Here is a 24,212-nt window from a genome sequence, read left to right as displayed (position 1 = left end):
GACATGTATCCCCTATCCACAGGATAGGGGATACATGTGTGATCGCTGGCAGCGATGAGGAGAACGGGGGACCGAAAGTCCCCCCTAAGTTCTCCATGACAAACCTCGGACTTCCGGGGTCTGTGTCGGCAGCTCCGTAGAAATGAATGGAGCGCCGGTCGCGCTTGTGCGCATGCGTGACCAGCGCTCCTTTCATTTTTATTGAACTGCGCAGACGCCGGAAGTCCGAGGTTAGTCATGGAGAACTTCGGGGGACTTTCGGTCCCCCGTTCTCCTTATCGCTGCCAGTGATCACACATGAATCCCCTATCCTGTGGATAGGGGATGCATGTCTTTTGTAGGACAAACTATAGGACGTTTTTTTTTGGGGGGGGGGGCTATATAGCGTTATCTACAGGGGGGGCTGTATGGCGTTATCTACAGGGGGGCTGTATGGCGTTATCTACAGGGGGGCTGTATGGCGTTATCTACAGAGGGAGTCTGTATGGCGTTATCTACAGGGGGGCTGTATGGCGTTATCTGCAGGGGCTGTGTATGGTGCTATCTATAGGGGGGCGCTGTGTGGTGGAATCTATAGGGAGGCACTATCTACAAGGGGGGGGGGGTTGTGTGATACCCAGCAGAGGGGGGGGCCCCAGTCAAAAGTTTGCTATGGGGCCCAGTCTTTCCTAGTTACGCCCCTGGATCCACTATATCTATCCGTAGCTATAGGGTCGTAGTGCTATAGATAAGCTGTCTCTCATGACGTTTTAAGACGTTAGCGATGCCCCTGGCTGCTAGTGCTGCATCATTAGGTCCCTTAGGAGACTCAGCGATGCAGCTGAAAGCTGCGGGCTGTCGGCCATGAGAAGAAATGGTGGGGGGGGGCTCATGAAGAACTTTTGCATCGGGACCCATGAGCCATTAGCTATGCCCCTGCCTGTAATATATTTTCAAGAAAGGCATCAAGGCCCTTCTTGAACTTGTCCAAAGAATCAACCATCACAACATCCTGTGGCAGAGAGTTCCATAGTCTGACTGCTCTCACGGTAAGGGTATGTTCACACGGCCTATTTTCGGCAGTTTTTCTGGCCGTAAACTACCAAAAATCGGACGAAAAATCGGAGCGTTTTTCACTGCGTTTTTTTATGCGTTAAAAAAACGGCCGCGAAAAAGAAGTGCAGGACACTTCTTGGGACGTATTTGGAGCCGTTTTCCATAGACTCTATTGAAAAAAGCTCCAAAAACGGCCGTAAAAAAGTGGCACAAAAAACGTCTGAAAATCAGGAGCTGTTTTCTCTTGAAAACAGCTTTGTATTTTGAGACATATTTGACTCTGCGTGTGAACATACCCTAAGGGTATGTGCACACACACTAATTACGTCCGTAATTGACGGATGTATTTCGGCCGCAAGTCCCGGACCGAACACACTGCAGGGAGCCGGGCTCCTAGCATCATACTTATGTACGATGCTAGAAGTCCCTGCCTCTCTGCAGGACAACTGTCCCATACTGAAAACATGATTACAGTACGGGACAGTTGTCCTGCAGAGAGGCAGGGACTCCTAGCGTCGTACATAACTATGATGCTAGGAGCCCGGCTCCCTCCACTGTGTTCGGCCCGGGACTTGCGGCCGAAATACGTCCGTCACTTACGGACGTAATTAGTGTGTGTGCACATACCCTAAAGAATACCCATCTGTGATGATGGTGAAATATTTTTCCCTCTAGACGTAGGGGATGCCGCCTTGTTCTGGTTACAGACCTAGGTATAAAAACATCATTAGAAAGATCTTTGTACTGTCCAGTTATATACTTCTACATTATAATTAGATCGCCCCTATGCTGTTTTGTTTTCTAAACTAAATAGCGTTTGATAACCTTTCTTGGTACTGCAATCTACCCATTCCCTTAATTACTGTGGTCGCCCTTCTTTGCACCCGTTCAAGTTCAGCCATGACCTTCTTATACAGGTGCCCAAAATTTTACACATTATTCCATATGTAGTCTGACTAGTGATTTGTATATAGGCAAAACTATGTTCTTGTCATGAGTATCTATGCCACTTTTTATGCATTCCATTATTTTATTTGCCTTGGCAGCAGCTACATGGCACTGGTTGCTAAAGGTAAATGTACTGTCCACCAATATCCCCAAATATTTTTCAGTACTAGTTTTACCCAGTGCTACACCATATAATGCATAATTGTAAAATCTGTTTCCTCAGCCCAAGTGCATAACCATACATTTATCCACATTAAACTTAATTTGCCATTTCTCTGCCCGAACGTCCAGCTTCCCCAAATCCCTCTGTAGTATTACATTATCCTCCTCTGTGTTGTTTACTTTACAGACCTTAGGAACATCAGCAAATACTGAAATTATACTCTGTAAACCCTCTACAAGGTCATTAACCCCTTCAGGACTGAGTCTGTTTTGGCCTTGTGGACACAGCCGATTTTTTCAAATCTGACATGTGTCACTTTATGTGGTGATAACTTGGGAATACTTTTACCTATCCAAGCGATTCTGAGAATATTTTCTCGTAACATATTGTACTTTATGTTAGTGGAAAAATGTGATCAATAAATTTATTATTTGTTTGTGAAAAACACCAAATTTCAGAGAAAATTTGCAAAAATTAGTATTTTCCTAAATTTAAATGTATCTGCTTGTAAAAACAGATAGCAATACCACACAAAATTGTTACTAATTAACATTTCCCATATGTCTACTTTATGTTGGCATCGTTTTTTGAACATCATTTTTTTTTATAGGACGTTACAAGGCTTAGAACTTTACCAGCAATTTGTCACTTTTTCAAGAAAATTTCAAAACCTATTTTTATAGGTAACAGTTCAGCTCTGAAGTGGCTTTGAGGGCCTTATATATTAGAAACCCCCATAAGTCCCCCAATGTTAAAAACTGCACCCCTCAAAGTTTTCAAAACAGCATTTAGAAAGTTTATTAACGCTTTAGGTGTTTGCGAGTTAAAGCTAAGTAGAGGGGAAATTTACAAATTTCTTTTTTTTTGTCAGAAAATCTATTTTTTTCTGTAACAGAAGGTTTTACCCGAGAAACGCAACTCAATATTTATTGCCCATATACTGCAGTTTTTAGAAATATCCCACATGTGGCCCTAGTCTGGTAATGGACTGAAGCACAGGCCTCAGAAGCAAAGGAGCACCTAGAGGATTTTGGGGCCTCCTTTTTATTAGATTATATTTTAGGCACCTTGTCAGGTTTGAGGATGTTTTTGTGGCGCCAAAACAGTGGAAACACCCCCAAAAATACACCATTTTGCAAACTACACCCTCAAGAAATTTATCAAGGGGTATAGTGAGCATTTTAACCCCACAGGTTTTTTTGCTGAATTTAGTGGAATTAGTCCGTAAAAATTAAAATCTAAATTTTTTCCAATAAAACTTAGAAATTATAAATTTTTACAAGGAATAAAGAAGAAAAAGCACCCCAAAATGTATAAATCAATTTTTCCTGATTATGGCAATACCCCATATGTGGTAATAAACGGCTGTTTGGACACACGGCAGGGCTCAGAAGCGAAGGAGCGCTATTTGGCTTTTGGAGCTTTCGGGTGTCAAGTCGCATTTGCAAAGCCCCCGAGGGACCAAAAGAATGGACACCCCCCAGAAGTGACCCTAAAAATAATTTATCCAGGGATATAGTGAGCATTTTGATCCCACAAGTTTTTTGCTGAATTTAGTGGAGTTAGGCTGTGAAAACTTCTATGGCTTTATATTATTTTTTTTTACGGCGTTTGCCTTGCATTATAAATTACATATTTAATTTATTCTGTGGGTCGATGCGATTATGGCGATACCATATGTATATAGGTTTTTTATGTTTTACGATGTTTGCACTATAAAATTACGGTTTTAAAAAAATGATTTAATTTTTGTGTCGCCATATTCTAAGAGCCACCATTTTTTTTATTTTTCCATCAAGAAAGCTGTGTGAGGGCTTGTTTTTTGTGGAACAAACTGTCGTTTTTATTGGTACCATTTTTGGGTACATGTGACTTTTTGATCCCTATTTATTCAATTTTTTGGGAGGTGAAGTGGTAACTGTGACCCACTCTGAGAATGTACCATTAATAACTGCCCTCTGTTTTCTATCACGGAGCCAGTTGTTGACCCAATTACACATATTTTCTTTTCGCAGCATATTAATTTTATATTCCAACCTTTTATGCGGCACAGTATCAAATCCTTTGAAAAGTCTAGATATACCACATCAATAACTTGTTTGCGTTAATTTTTCTTTATTTTCCCGATAAGGCTAAGTTCAAACTACCGTTCGTATACATTTACCTCTCTTACATCAGAGGAACAGAGGATCGAGAGATTTCCCTTTTTTTAATGGAAACAGTTCTGGAGACTGCACTTTTGCTTCCGTCTAAAAAAATGGAAACCTAGCGAACCGAGACAAACGAAAAGCATCTTAAACAAAAGAATTATCATTGAAATCAATGGTAATTCTAATGGAACCGCTGATTTCCGTTTAATCTTTCGATCCTCTCTTCCTCATGGAAGATAGGTAAATGTATACTAACGGTTGTGTGAATTTAGCCTTACACAAAATAAAAAAAATAAGAATATAAAAATTGCATTAAAATAAAACCCCATGTATCATGGGAAAAAACGAAAACATTTATTTGGAGAAAACGCCTCAAAAAACTCCTGAAAAAATGCCTCAAAAGAAGCTCCAAATTTCATTTTCAGCTTCAAAAACGCCTGAAAGTCAGAGGCTGTTTTCTCTGAAATCAGTTTGTATTTTCAGACGTTTTTGGTTAAGCGTGTGAACATACCCTGAGTGTTGCTCTGGGTAGTGACACGAGCAACCTATTGTGCTCCTCCGTAAGAGTATGTTCACACGCAGTGGTTTCAGACGTAATTCGGGCGTTTTACGCCTCGAATTCCGCCTGAAAAAACGCCCCTAATACGCCTACAAACATCTGCCCATTGCTTTCAATGGAAATTACGATGTACTGTTCCCACGAGCCTTTATTTTACGCGTCGCTGTCAAAATACGGCGCGTAAAATGACGGCTCGTCAAAAGAAGTGCAGGACACTTCTTGGGACGTTTTTGGAGGCGTTTTTCATTGACTCCATTGAAAAACAGCTCCAAAAACGGCCGTAAAAAACGCAGCAAGTTTTTTCAAAAAAGTCTGAAAATCAGGAGCGGTTTTCGCCTGAAAACAGCTCCGTATTTTCAGATGTTTTTGCTCACTGCGTGTGAACATACCCTAAGGGTATGTTCACACGCAGAGTCACAAATGTCTCAAAATACAGAGCTGTTTTCAAGAGAAAACAGCTCCTGATTTTCAGAAGTTTTTTGTACCACTTGCAGTTTTCGCTGCGTTTGTCACGGCCGTTTTTGGAGCTTTTTTTGCTAGAGTCATTGAAAAACGCCTCCAAAAACGTCCCAAGAAGTATCCTGCACTTCTTTTTCGCGGCCGTTTTTTCCGCGTAAAAAAAATGCTGCGAAAAACGCTCCGTAATTCAGGCGTTTTACGCCTCGAATTACGCCTGAAAAGACGGCTCCATTACGTCTGCAAACATGTGCCCATTGCTTGCAATGGGTTTTACGATGTTCTGTTCAGATGAGTTGTCATTTTACGCGTCGCTGTCGAAAGACGGCGCGTAAAAAGACGCCCGCCTCAAAGAAGTGAATGTCACTTCCTGGGACGTAATTGGAGCCATTTTTCATTAACTCCATTGAAAAACAGCTCCAATTACGTCCGTAATGGACGCCGCGAAAAACGCGTGCACTTGTCAAAACGTCTGAAATTCAGGAGCTGTTTTCGCCTGAAAACAGCTCCTTAATTTCAGACGTATTTGGCGTTGCCGTGTGAACATACCCTTACACACCAAGTATGAAACAGGGAAAAACAACTCAATCTGTATTGCTCTGATTCTGCAGTTTATAGAAATATACCATATGTGGCTAAGGGTATGTTCACACGGCTTATTTTCAGCCGTTTTTCGAGCCGTAAATGGACAAAAAAATCGGAAGCAGAACGCCTCCAAACATCTGCCCATTGATTTAAATGGGAAAAACGGCATTCAGTTCCGAAGGGGTAAAAAAAACGGCCGTGAAAAAGAAGTGCATGTTACTTCTTGGGACGTTTTTGTAGCTGTATTTCATAGACTCTATAGAAAAACAGCTCCAAAAACGGCTGTTAAAAACACAGCAAAAATCGCGAGTTTGATTGAAAAACATCTGAAAATCAGGAGCTGTTTTCCCTTGAAAACAGCTCCGTATTTTGAGAAGTTATTTTATTTTGTGTGTGCACATACCCTTAGCGTGCAACCTAACAAACATGGGACTCAGACATAAAGTAGCGCCTTGTGCATAATGAACACCTACCAATAGACTCCATTATGCACCCCTCAAGGAATTTATCTAGGGGTGTAGTGAGCAGTTTGACCCCACATGTGTTTCATGTATTTTGTTCAAATTGGGCTATGAAAATTTTTTCCAAATATATCTAGTTTTAGTTAAAAACTTTATTATCACAATTTGTCATGAAATTTCTCCAGAGCATCCCATATGTGGTCTTTTAAGGCTATGTAAACCTTTGAAAGGCAATTTATTTTTTAATAAACATCATAACTTAGATGTGATATTTTACAGGTGGATGCTGCGTGCCAGAGACACTCTGTACCCAACTAAACCGAACCCATCATGTCAATGGGACTGACTGATTCAGTGAATAGCGCTAGATACTGCTGCTCTCCATAGAGAATACAGAGCAGCTGTATCTCAAAAAGTAAAAATAGTTTTTAATAAAAACTATTTAAAAACTTGCCCTAAAGTTGCACTAATCACACTGACTAACCTTTTTATTGTAAAAAAAATTGCCTTTCGAAAAGGTGTACATAGCCTTTAACACTTCTATATTTGAAAGTATTCTTACTTTGCAGCATTTTTCCACAACTGCCTAAAACTTTTGCAAAGTACCGTATATGTATGTGTATATACAAACATACCGTATTTTTCAGACTATAAGACGCAGTTTCTAGCAAGCATAAATCTGGCTAAAAAGTCCCTGCGTCTTATAGTCCGCAGTCAAGGGACCCAGCAATGCCGGGCCCCATGACCGCTTCTTACTTAACCCCTTCCCGACCCATGACGTGCCGGCACATCATGGATCAGGGGGGAAGATGTATGGAGAGGGCTCACGCGCTGAGCCTGCTCCATACACTGCAGGTATCAGCTGTCTTTTACATGCCATAAAACGCATGTATTCCCTATCATGTATCCCCTATAAAAGAGGATAGGGGATACATGTGTAAGCGATAAGGAGAACGGGGACCGAAAGTCACCAAGAGCGCTGCATGAGAAGTTGTGACTTCCGCGTTCTGTGTCCGGCAGCTTCATAGAGATCAATGGGATTCTTCTGCACATGTGCGAGCGGCTCTCCATTGATCTCTATGGAGCTGCGGAACAGATAAGCCGGACACAGTCCAGGCTTCTCATGTAGCGCTTTGGGTGACTTTCGGTCCCCTGTTCTCCTTATCGCTGGGGGTCCCAGCGGTCGGACCCCCAGCGATCTCACATGTAGTCCCTATCCTGTGGATAGGGGCTACATGTGTTTTATGACAAACCCCTTTAACTAGTTAAATGCCACATCAATAGCGACCGCGGATTTATAGGGGTTTTTCTATGAAGGACATTTATGACATTTCCACAGAATATGTCATAAATGTCAGATAGATGCAAGTCCCACCTCTGGGACCCGCACCTATCTCTAGAACAGGGCACCCTAAACCCTGTTCTAGCTTTCTGTGCTCTCCTGGCCACTTGGTTGCATGTGGAGTTACGGAAACAGTGTAACTCGCTGAGCTATTCTGTTTCCGTAACTCCCATAGAACTGAACAGTAGTTACGTAAATAGCGTAGCTCGCATGCTACGCTGCTTCCGTAACTGCCATTCACTACTATGGGTGTTAGGAAAACAATGTAGCTCAGCGAGTTACGCTTTTTCTCTATCTCCACATGCAACCAAGCAGCTGCTCGTTAAAGTCCCCTAGGGGAACTAATAAAATGTGTAAAAAAAAAAAATGTTAGATACATTTTCAGCAGTGTAAAAAAAATATTAAAAGTAAAAAATAAAAAAAAACACAATTTTCCCATTTTTCCCCAAGCACAATGTAAAAAATAAAATAATTTGGTATCGCTGCATCTGTAAAAGTCCGATCTATTACAATATACCATTATTTAACTCGCACGGTGAGTTTAAAAATATAAAACATCAAAATCGTTTTTTAGTCACAAAGGGGGTAAAAAATTGAAACAACAAAAAAAAGTGATCAAAAAATCGTATGTACCAAAAAATGGTGCCAATAAAACTACAGCTCGTCCCACAAAAAAATAAGCCCTCACACCGCTCAATCGATGAAAAAAAGCATAAAATAAAGTTTGGCTCTCAGAATGTGGTGAAACAGAATAAATTTTTTAACAAATATTTTTTTTCCTATTTTCTGTTGTCTAAAACTTGGGTGCGTCTTATGGGCAGGTGTGTCTTATAGTCCGAAAAATACGGTACATAGAGGATGTCCATTGGTGCTCGTTTGCTTCATTCAATGGATTTGTAGTATGAGTAGGACTGACCGTTCATCCCCACACATTAGCCTCTTGTCAGCAGCACAACAGAGATATTTACTGCCGAAAAATGGAAATTTTTAAGGCCGCATAAAAGAGCCAATCAGCCGACGGCTGAGCGTTTGCTTATTCGGTGGCTAATCGCTGCCCTGTTTACACTGGAAAGCTAGTTCACCTGATCATTGTCCGGTGTAAAAGTGCCTTTACGCTAGAGAATAAGTACTGTAGGTCTCTAAGATACGTTCTTAAGTATACTTACTGGTACCATTTGAAAACATGCCATGAGGGCATGGCTCACAGATCGTATTATTAGACAGATGAAAGCCAGGATTACAAGGTGGACATTTTATCTTGGTTCCTGACACTGGCAGTTCTTTAGCTCCTTCCATAGTATTATTGCATATCTTAGGTTCAATCCATTTGTACACCAGCTGTGTCTAAATGTGGAAAGCAAAAAACTATGGGTTTAAGTTTTAAGAAAGATAGACAGACAAAAATGTATATGCAGCAAACAAATGACTTTACCTTTCTGTTGGCATCACATGGCATGTGAGTGTAAAAATAGTCTTTATCTGTGCATGGTGTGCGAGGAGTACAAAATCCAGAACCAGCATCTAAAAAAATAATAATATATATATATATATATAACCTCCTTATAAACATATTGCTAGCAATAAAATATATATAACCTCCTTAAAAACATATTGCTAGCAATACAATTTGTAGAAAACTGATCAGATAAGTTTTTATACCTCAAACCTCATGCTGAGGTATAAAATTTTTTATGAAAAACAAGGCTTTACTCACACAAGCATATCCATGTAGGAGCCAAATATATTTGCCACCTGAAGTGGGGTCAGTTAATGTTCATTACTCTAAGGCTGGATTCACACAAGCACATTACGTCCGTAATGGACGGACGTATTTCGGCCGGAAGTCCCGGACCGTACACACTGCAGGGAGCCGGGCTCCTAGCATCATACTTATGTACGACCGTCCATTACGGATGTAATGTGCTCGTGTGAATCCAGCCTAACAATATCCACTTTAACTTGATGAGAATGGAGCAAAGACAATCATTCAGGTGCACACAGGAGCCGCTGTCGTATTCGACTCAGAGCAACTTTCTGCAACCTATATGTATTGCGATACATAGAAGCTGCAGAAATGAAACAGTGCATTTTTACTTTTTTCATTAAGTACAATTTAAAATAATTATTTTTTTTACATTTCAGCAACTTTTAATCAAGTAAATGCCTTCAGATAAAAAAAAAGAAGAAAATAAAAAAAAAAAGCACAAAAAAGGCATTAATATCTTCTAAGTACTCATTGAAGGGAATGTAGGATATTATTTTTGTAACTAATTAAAAATACATACTGAAACAGGCCCACATTTATCTAAAGTGTTTTTTCTTTAGCCAATGGCTAAGTTAAAGTCCCTTTCACACTGGATAAAATGATTCCACTTTCTCCACACCTGGGTCTGCGTGGAGTATAAATGCAACTTACTTGCAACTTGAAAAAACAAACAAAAAAAAGTTGCATTTTATAAAAAAAAAAAAAGGCGTTTAAGGCTCTGTTCACATGTGTGTCGCTAGGTTCATGCGACGGGTCCGGCTTTAAAGTTTTTTCATTCTGTACAATGACTGAGCAGATCGGAAAACCCATAGGCAGATGTGAAGAAAGCCTAAATCCTGGCTAAGCAGTAAGCCACTCCCACTTTCACTCCACTTTTAGAAACCGACATGCGTGGAGCAAATGGCACTAAATTCTGGCGCAAATGTTTAAGAAATACGACGCAATGCAGATAACACTATTTTGGATTAAAATGCACACAAAAAAGGCGCAAATACATTGATAAATGTGGTCCTAACTTTTTTATTCTAGTCTGTTTTTATTTTCTGGAGGTATATGTAAGTGCTTTGTTTTTGGTTCATGGTTATTAGGCAGTTCCAGAAATTTGCTTTACAGATGAATCGTTGCAGGCTTTGGATGATCATCTAATAACCTAATGGATTCTCCCCTGATGCAGGGGCACCTTCAAACTCCTTGAAAGGCCTATCGGAGACTTATGCCTCCTTGCACTGCACCTAACCATCCTGCGCTGAACCGAAATAGTGCAGATTTTCTGTGCGGATTTGCGCACAGAAAATCTGCAGCGGATTACAATACCAGCAATGTGCATAAGATTTTAACCAATCTCATCCACATGCTGCGGAAAATTTTACACATGGAAATCAGAGCATGCCACATGCTCATTCTGTTACGGATGTTTACACCGGATTTCACTCTTTTCAGTGTAGGAAGAGCAAAAACTGCTGTGAATCGGCAGCAAAATAAGCACGCACCCAAAGAGTAGTTTACTGGTTGTGGTCTTTTACTAGTTGGTGTTTTGTGGGTGTTCTGAAAACCTTTAAAATGGTACAGTTAACCAGTAATACCCTTGACTGGCTTAAGTAGAGTCATGCAATATTTTACCTAATGAACCTGTTCACCCCCTTCTCTTTCCCATCTCCCAATAACGACACGTGACAACCGAGGTTGGATATGAAATGGCCACAGCAGCCGTTTATTTATTTACATTATTTAAATGAAATTTAATCCGAAACATTCGCATAACTCCACCTCTAATTCACATGACCCAACATGGGTCAGAATCAGAATTAACCATAAACATATTTTAATACTTTAACAGAGCAGGGGAAGTCCTTGAAGCCATTTTAAAACCGGATTTTTCTTTAAATTAGCCATCTGCAAACCACCACCAACTCTTTTACCTCCAGCCGTAAACCAGCTCGGAGGCACCGCTCACCTCTGCAGATGGCTCCAACCACCAGAAGACCACTTCAAAGGGATAACACCCTATGAAGTTTTCAAATGATATACCTTTTTGGGGGACGCATACCCCGATGCGACCCCCCCACCATTTTGAACTGACCAACCTCAAGGACTCCCCACGCCACAGCGAAGCAGGCCTTGACTACCTTAAGCCTGTGAGTTCCTCCAAACCACCACCGCCCTCTCAATTCCTTCTGCCAAGGCCAAGCTTCACAGATCAATTCCAACCTAGGTCAAATGCACCCCATCACTACGCCAATAGTTCCCAACCCCGGACTCCAGATCCCTGTGACGAACACAAATGCCCCCATTCTTGGCAACGAATTGTGACACCGCCCGATTCACCTTAATGCGGGCCTTGTTGACCCTTTCCACCGACCTTGCCAGGCGCCAAGCCTTCCTCGGAACCATGTCCGACCAAACAATCATCAAGGACGGATGAGACGCCCACAAACACAGCAAGTCATGCTTTATATCCCGCACTAGCTCACGAAAGGGGCGTACCCCTAAATCGTTCCCCCCAACATGTAACACCAAAATCTCCGGGACTCTATCCATGCGAGCATATGTTTGAAACTCGGCCAATACCCGGCTCCATAACATACCTCGAAACCCCAACCAATGTAACACCGCATCCCGACGCGGAATGCGAAGCTGGCGGCCATCCGGGCGCACATCCGCCCGCAGTGCCCCCCAGTGCACAAAAGAATGTCCTAACAGCCAGACTAAACATGGGCGATGATCTGAAAGAAAGGACAAGAAACTCACAGAAAATCATAAGAAACAACGAAACAACTCATAACAAATGAGGGCGCACGTAAGACCTAAACCTATTGGACTCCCAGCGGCCAATGCGACGCACGCCCTCGTCATCCAACCCCCAACGCCCAGCTTCCATAGCCGCGGAATTCAATTCTGAACGAGTGAGACGAGTAGCACCGGTCCACCACACCAACCACAGCCAAGCATTTTTTGAATATTGCATCAAATTGATACTTAGACAAAAACGTGCCATTCTCATGACGGAGTAAAGGCGCCTCCGGCACCTCGCCCAGCGGCCTGAACGCACCCATGCAAGCGACCGGACACATCGTCGATCCCGGGAGAGCAAACAACACTATCCGCTTACCTCGGCCCAACTGATCGGTCTTGGACCGCCGCACCAACAACTCGAGTCTATCCCGGTAAAGACGAACATCCGCCTGTCGCAACCCCCCAGCCTTAGCCTTACTAGGGGAGACCAACTCCCCAATTCGGAGCGCCCCAAAAAACGCGAGGGAAAAAGCCAACCTAAACAGCTCTACCTCATAAGGTGACTTACAAACAGCCCCCAGCGCTGCGCCCAGTGAACCAAGGAGGGAAAAAGACACAGGTCGCCTCTGATCTGCCTCGGCCCTGCCTCTACGCAATCCTTTCAAAGCTTGCTTTACTAGAAAATGCTTGGATACATCCTGGAAACCCCGTAATTTGAAACCGAACGCCAAACCAGCAACGAAACGATTCACCTTAGCCAGCGAAAACCCCGCCTCCCACGCATCACCCAACCAATACAACAATGCTACCAACCTGTCTAGCTCCGTGCAGACGTTGCCCAATACTCTTACCCAATCCTCCCATTGCTACCAACAAACCGAATAAGCGTTCCAAGTCGCCCTAGCCAGCGACCGTTCAAGCAACCCTTCCACGGGACCGAAACCAGCTCCCAGAGATGTTCCGGGCAAGCCAAGCCGGACGCATCCGCTCCCGGTGCCAATTGACGAAAACGATCCCACTGTGAGCGAGAAAGAGCATCAGCAATACAGTTGGACACCCCTGGCACATGCACCGCCACCACCCATGCGTTTAGCGACAAGCACAATAACACTAGATGACGCAGCAACTGAACCACCGGTGGAGATGATGCCGATAAGTTGTTAATTGCTAACACCACTCCCATGTTATCACAGTGGAAACTAACCTTTTTATCCCTGAGCCTGTCCCCCCAAATGGTTACTGCAACCACGATGGGAAACAGCTCGAGCAGGGCCAGATTTCGCGTAAGCCCACTGATCACCCAGCTGTCCGGCCAGCTCCCCACGAACCATTGACCCCCCGCATATGCGCCAAAACCCCCGGACCCCGCCGTGTCAGTAAACAACTCCACGTCACTCATTTCTTGCACCGGGGACATCCACAACGATTTACCATTATACTGCCCGAGGAACTCGTCCCATACCTGCAGACCTGCCTTGTGTTCCACACCAAGCCTCACAAAATGATGGGAAGCCCTGATACCCGCCGTCGCTGCCGCCAAACGCCTACTAAAAATTCTACCCATTGGCATAATCCTACAGGCAAAATTCAACTTCCCCAGCAGCGACTGAAGTTCGCGCAAAGTGATCTTTTTTAGTCGGCAGGCCCGCCTCACCTCCTGCCTCAATGGTCGCAATTTATCCTCCGGCAGCCTGCACTCCATAGCGACCGAATCAATTGCGATCCCTAAAAAACAGATGGTGGAAACTGGGCCCGCAGTTTTACCCGGTGCCAACGGAATTCCGAAATCCGACGCAACCTTCTGCAAGCAATACAATAGATTACCACAAACCGGAGAACCGCGAGGGCCGACACACAAAAAGTCATCCAGATAATGTATCAATGAGTCCACCCCCGCTACGCCCTTCGTCACCCATTCCACGAAGCTACTAAAAGCCTCAAAGTATGCGCATGAAAGGGAGCACCCCATTGGAAGACACCTATCGACGTAGAACCCCCCGTTCCAGAAGCAACCCAACAGCCGTTGGCTTTCCGGATGTACAGGCAGCAAACGAAAAGCCGCCTCAATGTCTGTCTTTGCCAACAACGCCCCTTGCCCCGCCCCTCGCACCAACGCCACCGCTTTATCAAATGACGTGTAGACCACCGAGCATAAATCGTGATCTATCCCTTCATTTACCGACGCTCCCCTGGGAAAGGACAAATGGTAAATCAAACGGAATATATGGGGCTCCCGCTTCGGCACGATTCCCAAGGGGGATACAACCAAATTCACAACAGGCGGCTCGACAAAAGGACCGGCCATGCGCCCCAGCGAAACTTCCTTTAACAGTTTTTCTGAAACAACCGCCGAGTGCAAATAAGCCGACTTACGGTTACGCCGCGTAATCGGGACCTCATACGGAGGAGGGGGAATAACAAAACCAAACAAAAACCACTCAAAAAGTAACTTGGCTGCAACCCTATCCGGATATTCAGTTAGATACGGTGCCATTCTTTCCACCCTCACCGGAGACCGACCCTTGGCCAGCGGAGGAGGACTGAGGACCTGACCGCTTCCCTTTCCGCATACATTTTGCAGCCCCATGAGAGGAGCCGTTACACTCCGAACAGACATGTTTAAATTTGCATGAGGCCCCGAACTTACACTGGCCATCATTGAACTGCCAGCAGAACCCAAGTTTTTAACCGGAACCCTGTCCGGACTGACCCGACTGCCCTCCTTGGCCAACGCTCCCGGGAAAGGACTGCTTAACCGGGGCCGTAACCCTTAACTATAGCGCAATATCTTTCTGATCCCACCGAATCGCCGGTCGTACCGCTTTCCGCTGGCGAAATTGCTCATCATACCTCAACCACGCCTGCCCACCGTACGCCCTATACGCCTCCCCGATGGCATCGAAATAACAGAACAACGCCGAGCAGTTTTCCGCCGCCTTCTCTCCGATCACGCTCGCCAAAATAGCGAAAGCTTGCGACCAGTTGACGAACGTCTGCGGAATAAGCCTATACCGCCGGCGTTCCTCCTCCTCTTTTTTACTCTCATCACGCTTGCCTTTATCCAGATTGAACTTAGCAAGCGGCAGAAGAGAAAATATCTCCACGTATTCATCTTTCCAAATACGATCCCTCACCTCCTGCTTCAGGTGAGCACCTAACGGACCTTCAAAACAGACATACACCTCCCCCCGCGCGCGATCATCCAGCCTAATTCTATCCCCATCCTTCTGCGCCTCAGTTTGAACCGACACTGCTACTGCTTCTCTTGACACCCCCGCAACATTACTACCCACGGACCGCGGCAATACATCACGATGACCTTCCCATACCACCGCCAGGGACACCGCAGGAACTACAGGGGCCGCTGCCCTATCTAAACGCCCAACTAACTCGCGCAAACAACCCACCAAATCCGATAAGCCATCGCGCCCGACAACGCCACTATCGACAGCCACAACCTCCGCGCTTGCTAACCCACCCTCACAACCCGACATGAAAATTGCTGGATACGGTAACGTTGGAGTTACACACTCACCGGGCTGCCCAGGCGCTGTATTCCCGCCAGCCGGAAAATCCTGACCGCGCTGCGTCTCATCCAGCTCTCCATCTTCCAAATCCTCTCTTGGTGTCGCCTGGCGCTCACACCAACATCTACGACATGGGGACTCCGACATGCTGACCGAAGGGCCGGCCACCTGCCGCCCGACCATAGGGATCCAAACCTCCGACCGGACTTGTTGCCTCGACGTCGGCGTTGATCTTGTCGTCCTCCCCGCCGATCTCGAGGAAGCCTGCCCCCTGGCCGGCGCATCACCATGCGGAGCGGCCGTGGATTGGACACTGCATACAGCGGCTGAAGGCGGGGGTGTGATCGGGAGCCCGGCCTGCGACTCCCTGTTAGCCGCCAAGCCCCGTCGCGTCTGGGGATTCCTGCCAGGACGCAGGCCCTGGGAGGAGGCGCCCGTCCCAGCAACCTGGCCTGCAGCGTCCTTGGAAGGGCTCCCCCTGCGACGCCGGGCCCGCGGGGCCATGTCTGGGCTCAGACGCTCTGGTGGACGGGACCGCCGGGAGCGGCGGGGTGACCTGGCCTGAGCCACCGCTCCCGACGACGCCACCTGCTTTATTATAGCAGGGGCCGCAGGGATCATCTCTTCCCCTGCTGCAGTGACACTAACGCCCGTGAAAAGGGTGGGGGAAGGGGGCGCCTCTATGCCGGCTGCCGACAAAGAGCGCGACGGGCCTGCCTGAGGGATCCGGGCTAGCACTGCCACTGTTTCCTCCAGCCAGCCCGGATCGTGAAACGCCGCTGCAGCTGCTCGAACATTGCGGCCAGGGAAGCCATCCTAGCACTACCACGGGAGGTAAGAAATCTAACAGTGGGAGCTCAATTTGCTACCTGTTGTTCCTCCCGCTGCTTCCGGCTCAATGCCGAAAACAGCGGGAGGAACAGATAACTCCCCCCCGTCCCCTCCCCTATAGGTCCCCTCCCTTTCCCCAACTACCTCTTCTCCTATTGGCTCTCTTCCCTCCTATGGCAGTCATGGAGGCTTCCCCTTAAGCCCTCCGCGCTGCCGTCCAGCCTCTTCTTACTTGCTATTTCTAGATTTGCCAATTCAATATTGCTGTTAGTAATATGCCCCCGGGCCCACATAGTGAAATTGATTCACTCTCATTTTGTTTGGAAAAATATATATTAGCCTGATGTTTTCCCTCACGCTAATATATTGTGGTGCTTTCCCGACAGGAAATTTTATTTTTATACTGTTCTTTTTTAGGTATTCAGATAACAGTAAATATGGAAACCACATTGGAATTAGCGCCCAAAAAACGTCAGAAAAAGCCCCCTATTGATTTGAATGAGAGGCCGAGGCCAGTGGCTTACCTACCATGCCCGGAGGCTCCGCTAGCAGCCGCTGTGGCTGCTACAGCAGTAGCGACACCACATTCAATAGTGTCTGCGTCCTTCGGATGCAGATGCTATTGAACACTATGACAGAGCAGGGAGGTATATCCCTGTTCTGCCATAGGCTACTGTATATAGTGGCGTATCTCTAGGGGTCGCTTCCTGAATGATGGAGCAAGGAGCTGACAGCTCCGTGCTCCAGCATTCACTCTGACTTGAACGGCTCTGCGCAGGCAGGCGCGATGTAGTGACGTCATCGCCTGTCTGCGCGGAGTCACTCACAGCACAGACCGGAGGAGAAGGATCCTCCACCCGTCATGAGAACGGGGATAGTTAAGTAATTATGTTATTATTTTCCTATTAGGCACTATGGGGCATTATATTGGGTAGGGAAGGGGGGCTGATATGGTGGCTGCTATAGGAGCATTTTACTATATGGGGCGGCATTATACTGTATGGGGCATTATACTGTGGGGACAGCTATGGGGGGCATTATACTGTGGGGACAGCTATGGGGGCATTATATTGTGGGGACAGCTATGGGGGGCATTATACTGTGGGGACAGCTATGGGGGCATTAAACTGTGGGGACAACTATGGGGGCAATATACTGTATGGGGGCATTATACTGTGGAGATAGCTATGGGGCAATATACTGTATGGGGGCATTATAATGTGGGGACAGCTATGGATGGCATTATAATGTGGGGACAGCTATGGATGGCATTATCTGTGGGGACAGCTATTGGGGGCATTATACTGTGAGGACAACTATGGGGGCTCTATACTGTATGGGGGAATTATACTGTGGGGAAAGCAATGGATGGCATTATACTGTGGGGGCATATACTGTGGGGGCAGAATACTGTATGGGGGCATTATACTGTGGGGACAGCTATATGGGCATTATACAGTATGGGGACATTATACTGTGGAGAGCTTTCTGTATGGATGGCATTATACTGTGAGGACAGCTATGGGGGGGCATTACACTGTATGGGGGCATTATACTGTGGGGACAGCTATGGATGGCATTATACTGTGAGGACAGCTATGGGGGCGCATTACACTGTATGGGGGCATTATACTGTGGGGACAGCTATAGATGGCATTATACTGTGGGGCAGCTATGGGAGGCATTATACTATGTGGGGGCAGCTATGGGGCAATTTACTGCATGGGGCAGTTATCGGGCATTCTACTGCATGGGGCATCTGTGTGGGCATTATACTGTATGGGGCATCTGTGTGGGCATTATACTGTATGGGGCATCTGTGTGGGCATCTGTGTGGGCATTATACTGTATGGGGGCATTATACTGTATGGTGGCAGCTATGGGGGCATTATACTGTGTAGGCTGAACCGGATGTGTATGAGCGGGGATTGGGTGGGATTAGAGGCGTGGCTTAAAAGAAAAAAAATTGCCGCTGCGCGCCACATCGATTGTCCCTCTTTGTGATACTTGAAAGTATATCACAGTCTACAGGGAGGGCTGCATAGCACTGTCTACAGGGGGGGATGTATAGCACAGTCTACAGGGGGGGCTGTATAGCACGGTCTACAGGGGGGGCTGTATAGCACGGTCTACAGGGGGGGCTGTATAGCACGGTCTACAGGGGGGGCTGTATAGCACGGTCTACAGGGGGGGCTGTATAGCACGGTCTACAGGGGGGCTGTATAGCACGGTCTACAGGGGGCGATATAGCACGGTCTACAGGGGGGCTGTATAGCAGGGTCTACAGGGAGGGCTGTATAGCACGGTCTACAGGGAGGGCTGTATAGCACGGTCTACAGGGGGGCTGTATAGCACGGTCGACAGGGGGGGCTGTATAGCACGGTCGACAGGGGGGGCTGTATAGCACAGTCTACAGGGGCGCTGTATAGCACAGTCTACAGGGGGGCTGTATAGCACAGTCTACAGGGGTGCTGTATAGCACAGTGTACAGGGGGGGCTGTATAGCACGGTCTACAGGGGGGCTGTATAGCACTGTCTACAGGGGGGCTGTATAGAACGGTCTACAAAGGGGGGCTGTATAGAACGGTCTACAAAGGGGGGCTGTATAAAACGGTCTACAAGGGGGGGCTGTATAGCACGGTCTACAGGGGGGCTGTATAGCACGGTCTACAGGGGGGCTGTATAGCACGGTCTACAGGGGGGCTGTATAGCACGGTCTACAGGGGGGCTGTATAGCACGGTCTACAGGGGGGCTGTATAGCAGGGTCTACAGGGGAGCTGTATAGCACGGTCGACAGGGGGGCTGTATAGAACGGTCTACAAAGGGGTGCTGTATAGAACGGTCTACAAAGGGGGGCTGTATAGCACGGTCTACAGGGGGGCTGTATAGCACGGTCTACAGGGGGGGCTGTATAGCACGGTCTACAGGGAGGCTGTATAGCACGGTCTACAGGGGGGCTGTATAGCTTCTGGCCGCTTGCTGGATTTTCTGCTTCTGACCTTCCATTGAAATCAATGGTAGGTAGAAAAACTTGCGGACTCGTTTCTCAGTGTTCTCCGCTTTTATGGCCGCGGGCGAAAAACGCTGCAAAAAAAGCGGAAAAATAAGTGCAGGCAATTCAAAATTTGCCTCAATATTCCTGAAAGAGTTTTCTGCAGGCAGAAAAAAAAATCAGCTCGGAATTCTGTGTGAACAGGGCCTTAGATCCACAGATCACATATTTACAATTGCAATGTGTGTAGCTTTTTCTTAGTTATCTTAGGCCTCCTTGTGTCTATACTCACAATGTAATGTATAGCTTTATTATATGGCTTTAAAACAAGAAAAAAAAATTAGGGACAATCCCTCCACAAGAGGAACATTAGGGAGATCTGCAAATAGAGTAATTCTGTCCTGTCTAATAAATAAAAATTCTTCTTATTCCCTGCACTTAAAAATCTGTAAAAAAAAAAAAAGTTGATATGATGCACTAACCCTACCATTCAGAGGCGTAGCTATGGGTTTAGCACAGGGGGGAGCGAAAAAAATCTGAGTGGGTCCCAACCCAGTGGGCTTCCCCCAACACATGTTTACAACTGCAGAGGCGCTTCTAGCAGGGTCAGGCTTACGTAAACAGCATAGTTTGCTGTGCTACTCTGTTTCTGTAAACTTCCATAGAAGTAAAAAAAATTGTGTTACGGAAACAGTGCAGAATAGTGAACTACATTGTTTACGTACGCTGTGTACGTAACTTCCAGTCACAGAATAGTGCCTCCCCGCACAGTATAATCCCCCATAGTGCCTCCCACACATTATAAAGCCCCATAGTGCCTACCCCACAGTATAATGCCACGATTGTGCCTCCCCAAATGGTATAATGCCCCTATTGTGCCTCCCCAGACAGTATAATGCCCCCTGTAACTACCCCTACACAGTATAATGCCCCTATAGTGCCTCCCCACACAGTATAATGCCCCTATAGTGGCCCCTTACACAGTAAAATACCCCTATAGTGCCTCCCACACAGTAAAATGCCCCCATAGCTGCCCTCGCACAGTAAAATGCCCCCATAGTGGTCTCCACACAGTATAATGCCCCTATAGTGGTCTCCACACACAGTATAATGACCCCATGGCTTTCCCCACACAGAATAACGCCCCCATACAGTATAATGCCCCCATAGCTGCCCCTATAGTGCCTCCCCACACAGTATAATGCCCCTAAAGTGGCCCCTTACAAAGTAAAATGACCCCATAGTGCCTCCCACACAGTATAATGCGCCCATAGTGGTCCCCACACAGTATAATGTCCCCATAGTGGTCTCCACACACAGTATAATGCCCCATAGTGCCTCCCACACAGTATAATACCCCCATAGTGGTCTCCACACAGTAAAATGCCCACATAATGGTCTCCACACACAGTATAATGCCCACATAGTGGTCTCCACACACAGTATAATGCCCACAGAGCGGTCTCCACACACAGTATAATGCCCACATAGCGGTCTCCACACACAGTATAATGCCCCCATAGCTTCCCCCACACAGAATAACATCCCCATAGCTGCCCCACACAGTATAATGCCCCATTAGTGGCCCCCACAAAGGATAATGACCCCATAGTGGCTCCCAAACAGTATAATGTTCTTCTAGCGGTCTCCACACACAGTATAATGCCCCTATACTGCTTCCCACACAGTAAAATGACCTCTTCATGGCCCCCACACAGTATAATGCTCCTATAGCTGCCCCACACAGGATAATGCCCGTATAGGTGCCCCCACAGAGGATAATGCCGCTGTGGCTGCTCCCACACAGTATAATGACCTCTTCGTGGCCCCCCATGCAGCATAATGCTCCTATAGCTGCCCCACACAGGATAATGCCCCTATAGCTTCCTCCAGACAGGATAATTCCCCTGTGGCTGCCCCCCACAGTATAATGACCTCTTCGTGGCCCCCCAAACAGTATGATGCTCCTAAAGATGCCCCACACAGGGTTATGCCCGTATAGCTGCCCCAACACAGGATAATTCCCCTATAGCTTCCTCCACACAGGATAATGCCCCTATAGCTGCCCCCACACAGTATAATTCCCATATAGCTGTCCCTCTACAGTATAATGCCTTTATAGCTGCCCCCACATAGAATAATGCCCCATTAGTGGCCCCCACAAAGGATAATGACCCCATAGTGGCTCCCAAACAGTATAATGTTCTTATAGCGGTCTCCACACACAGTATAATGCCCCTATACTGCTTCCCACGCAGTAAAATGACCTCTTCATGGCCCCCACACAGTATAATGCTCCTATAGCTGCCCCACACAGGATAATGCCCGTATAGGTGCCCCCACACAGGATAATGCCGCTGTGGCTGCTCCCACACAGTATAATGACCTCTTTGTGGCCCCCCCATGCAGCATAATGCTCCTATAGCTGCCCCACACAGGATAATGCCCCTATAGCTTCCTCCAGACAGGATAATTCCCCTGTGGCTTCCCCCCACAGTATAATGACCTCTTCGTGGCCCCCCAAACAGTATGATGCTCCTAAAGCTGCCCCACACAGGGTTATGCCCGTATAGCTGCCCCAACACAGTATAATTCCCATATAGCTGTCCCTATACAGTATAATGCCTTTATAGCTGCCCCCACATAGAATAATGCCCATATAGCTGTCCCTATACAGTATAATGCCTTTATAGCTGCCCCCACATAGAATAATGCCCCTAAAGCTGCCCCACACAGTATAATGCCCCCATAGCCGACCCCACACAGGATAATGACCCTATAATGCCCCTCACACAGTATGATGCCCCATAGCTGCCTCCACATTATTATGCCCTCATAGCTGCACCCATATTTGGTACAAAGCCCCTACAGCTGCCCCCACAGCCAACATAATGCCCACACAGCTGCTCTTCCCTGCCAATATAATTCCCCCACCGCCAGCATAATGCCCCCATACAGTATAATTCACCCATAGCAACCCCATGCAATATGATGCCCCCGTAGTGCCTAATAATAATAAAAATAAAGAAATACTCACCTAACCCCATTCCCACGACAAGTGGAGGGGATTCCTCTGCTCCTCCGGTCTGTGCAGTGTGTGGCTCAGCACAGACAGGCGCGACGACGTGACTGCATCGTGCCTGTCTGCACTGAGCCGCTCATGGCCAGCATTACACAGTGAATGCTGGATCAGGGAGCTGACAGCTTCGTGCTCCAGCATCGGATTTAACTGTATTTGCGTTCTAAAGACGCAGATACAGTTGACACTAGTACATGCCACAGCTGGGGAGCCAGCCCTAGGCCTCACAATCTCAGTGGGCCCGGGGCCACCCCCCCCCCTTCCCCCTGCTAGCTACACCTCTGCATTGTAAGGTGACAAAAACATCAGTTTTGTGCACAACAAGCTACAAAGTTACAGATTTGCATTGTTGCAATTCTACATATAGGTTACCTGAATACTTGTCAGATTCGCATGGTGTGCAAGACGAAGCCCCACGATACGAAAAAGTGTTTTTGGGGCATAGCTGACAGGATGAAGCCCCACTACTGGGGGCAAATGTACCAGGCTTGCATGGGAAGCATTCTGAAGTATAAGCAGCACCTGTGGGGAGAAAAAAAACTGACACGCACTGCTTTTTTTTTTTTTAAATTATCAAAAAAGTCATATATACAAATATAACATATACCTGTAATCAAAATATTCCTCAACAACACTGGCTTGAGAGTGTTAGTTCCCATGTAAAAAGCAGTTGTTCTCCAGTATAGAACATTGGTTCCTTGTGTGAGTTTTACCTGAAAAAAAACAAAACTGTAAATTTATAAATTCTCAGCACTGGGCGGACTTTATATTTGGGTACAAACTGTATTCTGCAGATGATTTGCACCTAAATGGAAGGGGGTCCGCTGTGCTGAGGGAGAGAATTGTAGCAGGGGTGGTGGAGTATTTAAACTAGGGCTGAGGAGGGAGGTCAATGTAGAAAATAAAGGGGTAGTTAGGTTAGAGAGGGGTCAGACTATATTGGTGGGTAGAGAAATGGTGTGGGGAAAGGATTAGGCAACAGGATAATGTGATTTTTTTTTTTACAAAACAACATTGAAGATCAATCTCCCCAGAAAATATAATGGCTATGTAAACCTTTGAACACTTTTTTTTATTATTTTTTTTTATTTTCAATTAAAACAATGTATTATGGTTTTTAAACAACTTTGTAATTGTTTTTTTTATAATTTTTTTTAGTTTTTCAGTTACAGTTTCTATGTATGCTGGAAACATAGAAGCTGTATCTTGCGTTCAAACTCGGATCCATCAGGTCAGTGGGACGGACTGCTTCGGTGACAGCGGTTGCTTCGTGTCTCTTACAGGTGGATCCTGCGTGTCAGACACGCAGGACCCGCTGTCACCAAAGCAGTAAGTTCTGACTCATTCGGGTTTGAGCGCAAGATACAGGTTCTATGTATCCAGGACACATAGAAGCTGCATCTGAAAAAGTAAGGACCTGTTAACATCAGCGTCTGCTTTCCGTTCATCTATTCCATTAGACCTTTTCATTGGCGGAACCGATAAACTGAAAGCCAAACGGAAACCATACCTTCCGCTTGCATTACGATTGATTTCAATGGTAATGCTTCTGTTGTGTATATAAAATAAAAAATAAAAGAACGGA

At 46.1% G+C, this 24,212-nt stretch overlaps 1 protein-coding gene across 1 annotated transcript in view; it reads right to left on the bottom strand.

The window, feature by feature from the left end:
• Positions 1 to 24,212, bottom strand: part of ELAPOR1 (endosome-lysosome associated apoptosis and autophagy regulator 1) — a 271,583-nt gene that overhangs the window by 207,122 nt on the left and 40,249 nt on the right. The window contains exons 4-7 of the mRNA XM_075853543.1: positions 23,235 to 23,340; positions 23,000 to 23,149; positions 9,132 to 9,220; positions 8,866 to 9,043 (exon numbers count right to left, since the gene is read on the bottom strand). Coding sequence (XP_075709658.1) covers positions 8,866 to 9,043; positions 9,132 to 9,220; positions 23,000 to 23,149; positions 23,235 to 23,340 — 523 coding nt within the window. The remainder of the gene's footprint in view (positions 1 to 8,865; positions 9,044 to 9,131; positions 9,221 to 22,999; positions 23,150 to 23,234; positions 23,341 to 24,212) is intronic.

Source organism: Rhinoderma darwinii, chromosome 2 (genome assembly GCF_050947455.1).
Source record: "Rhinoderma darwinii isolate aRhiDar2 chromosome 2, aRhiDar2.hap1, whole genome shotgun sequence".
Lineage (NCBI taxonomy): Eukaryota > Metazoa > Chordata > Amphibia > Anura > Rhinodermatidae > Rhinoderma > Rhinoderma darwinii.
The sequence above is the reverse complement of the archived record's forward strand: the minus strand, read 5'-3'. Positions and strand labels throughout refer to the sequence as shown.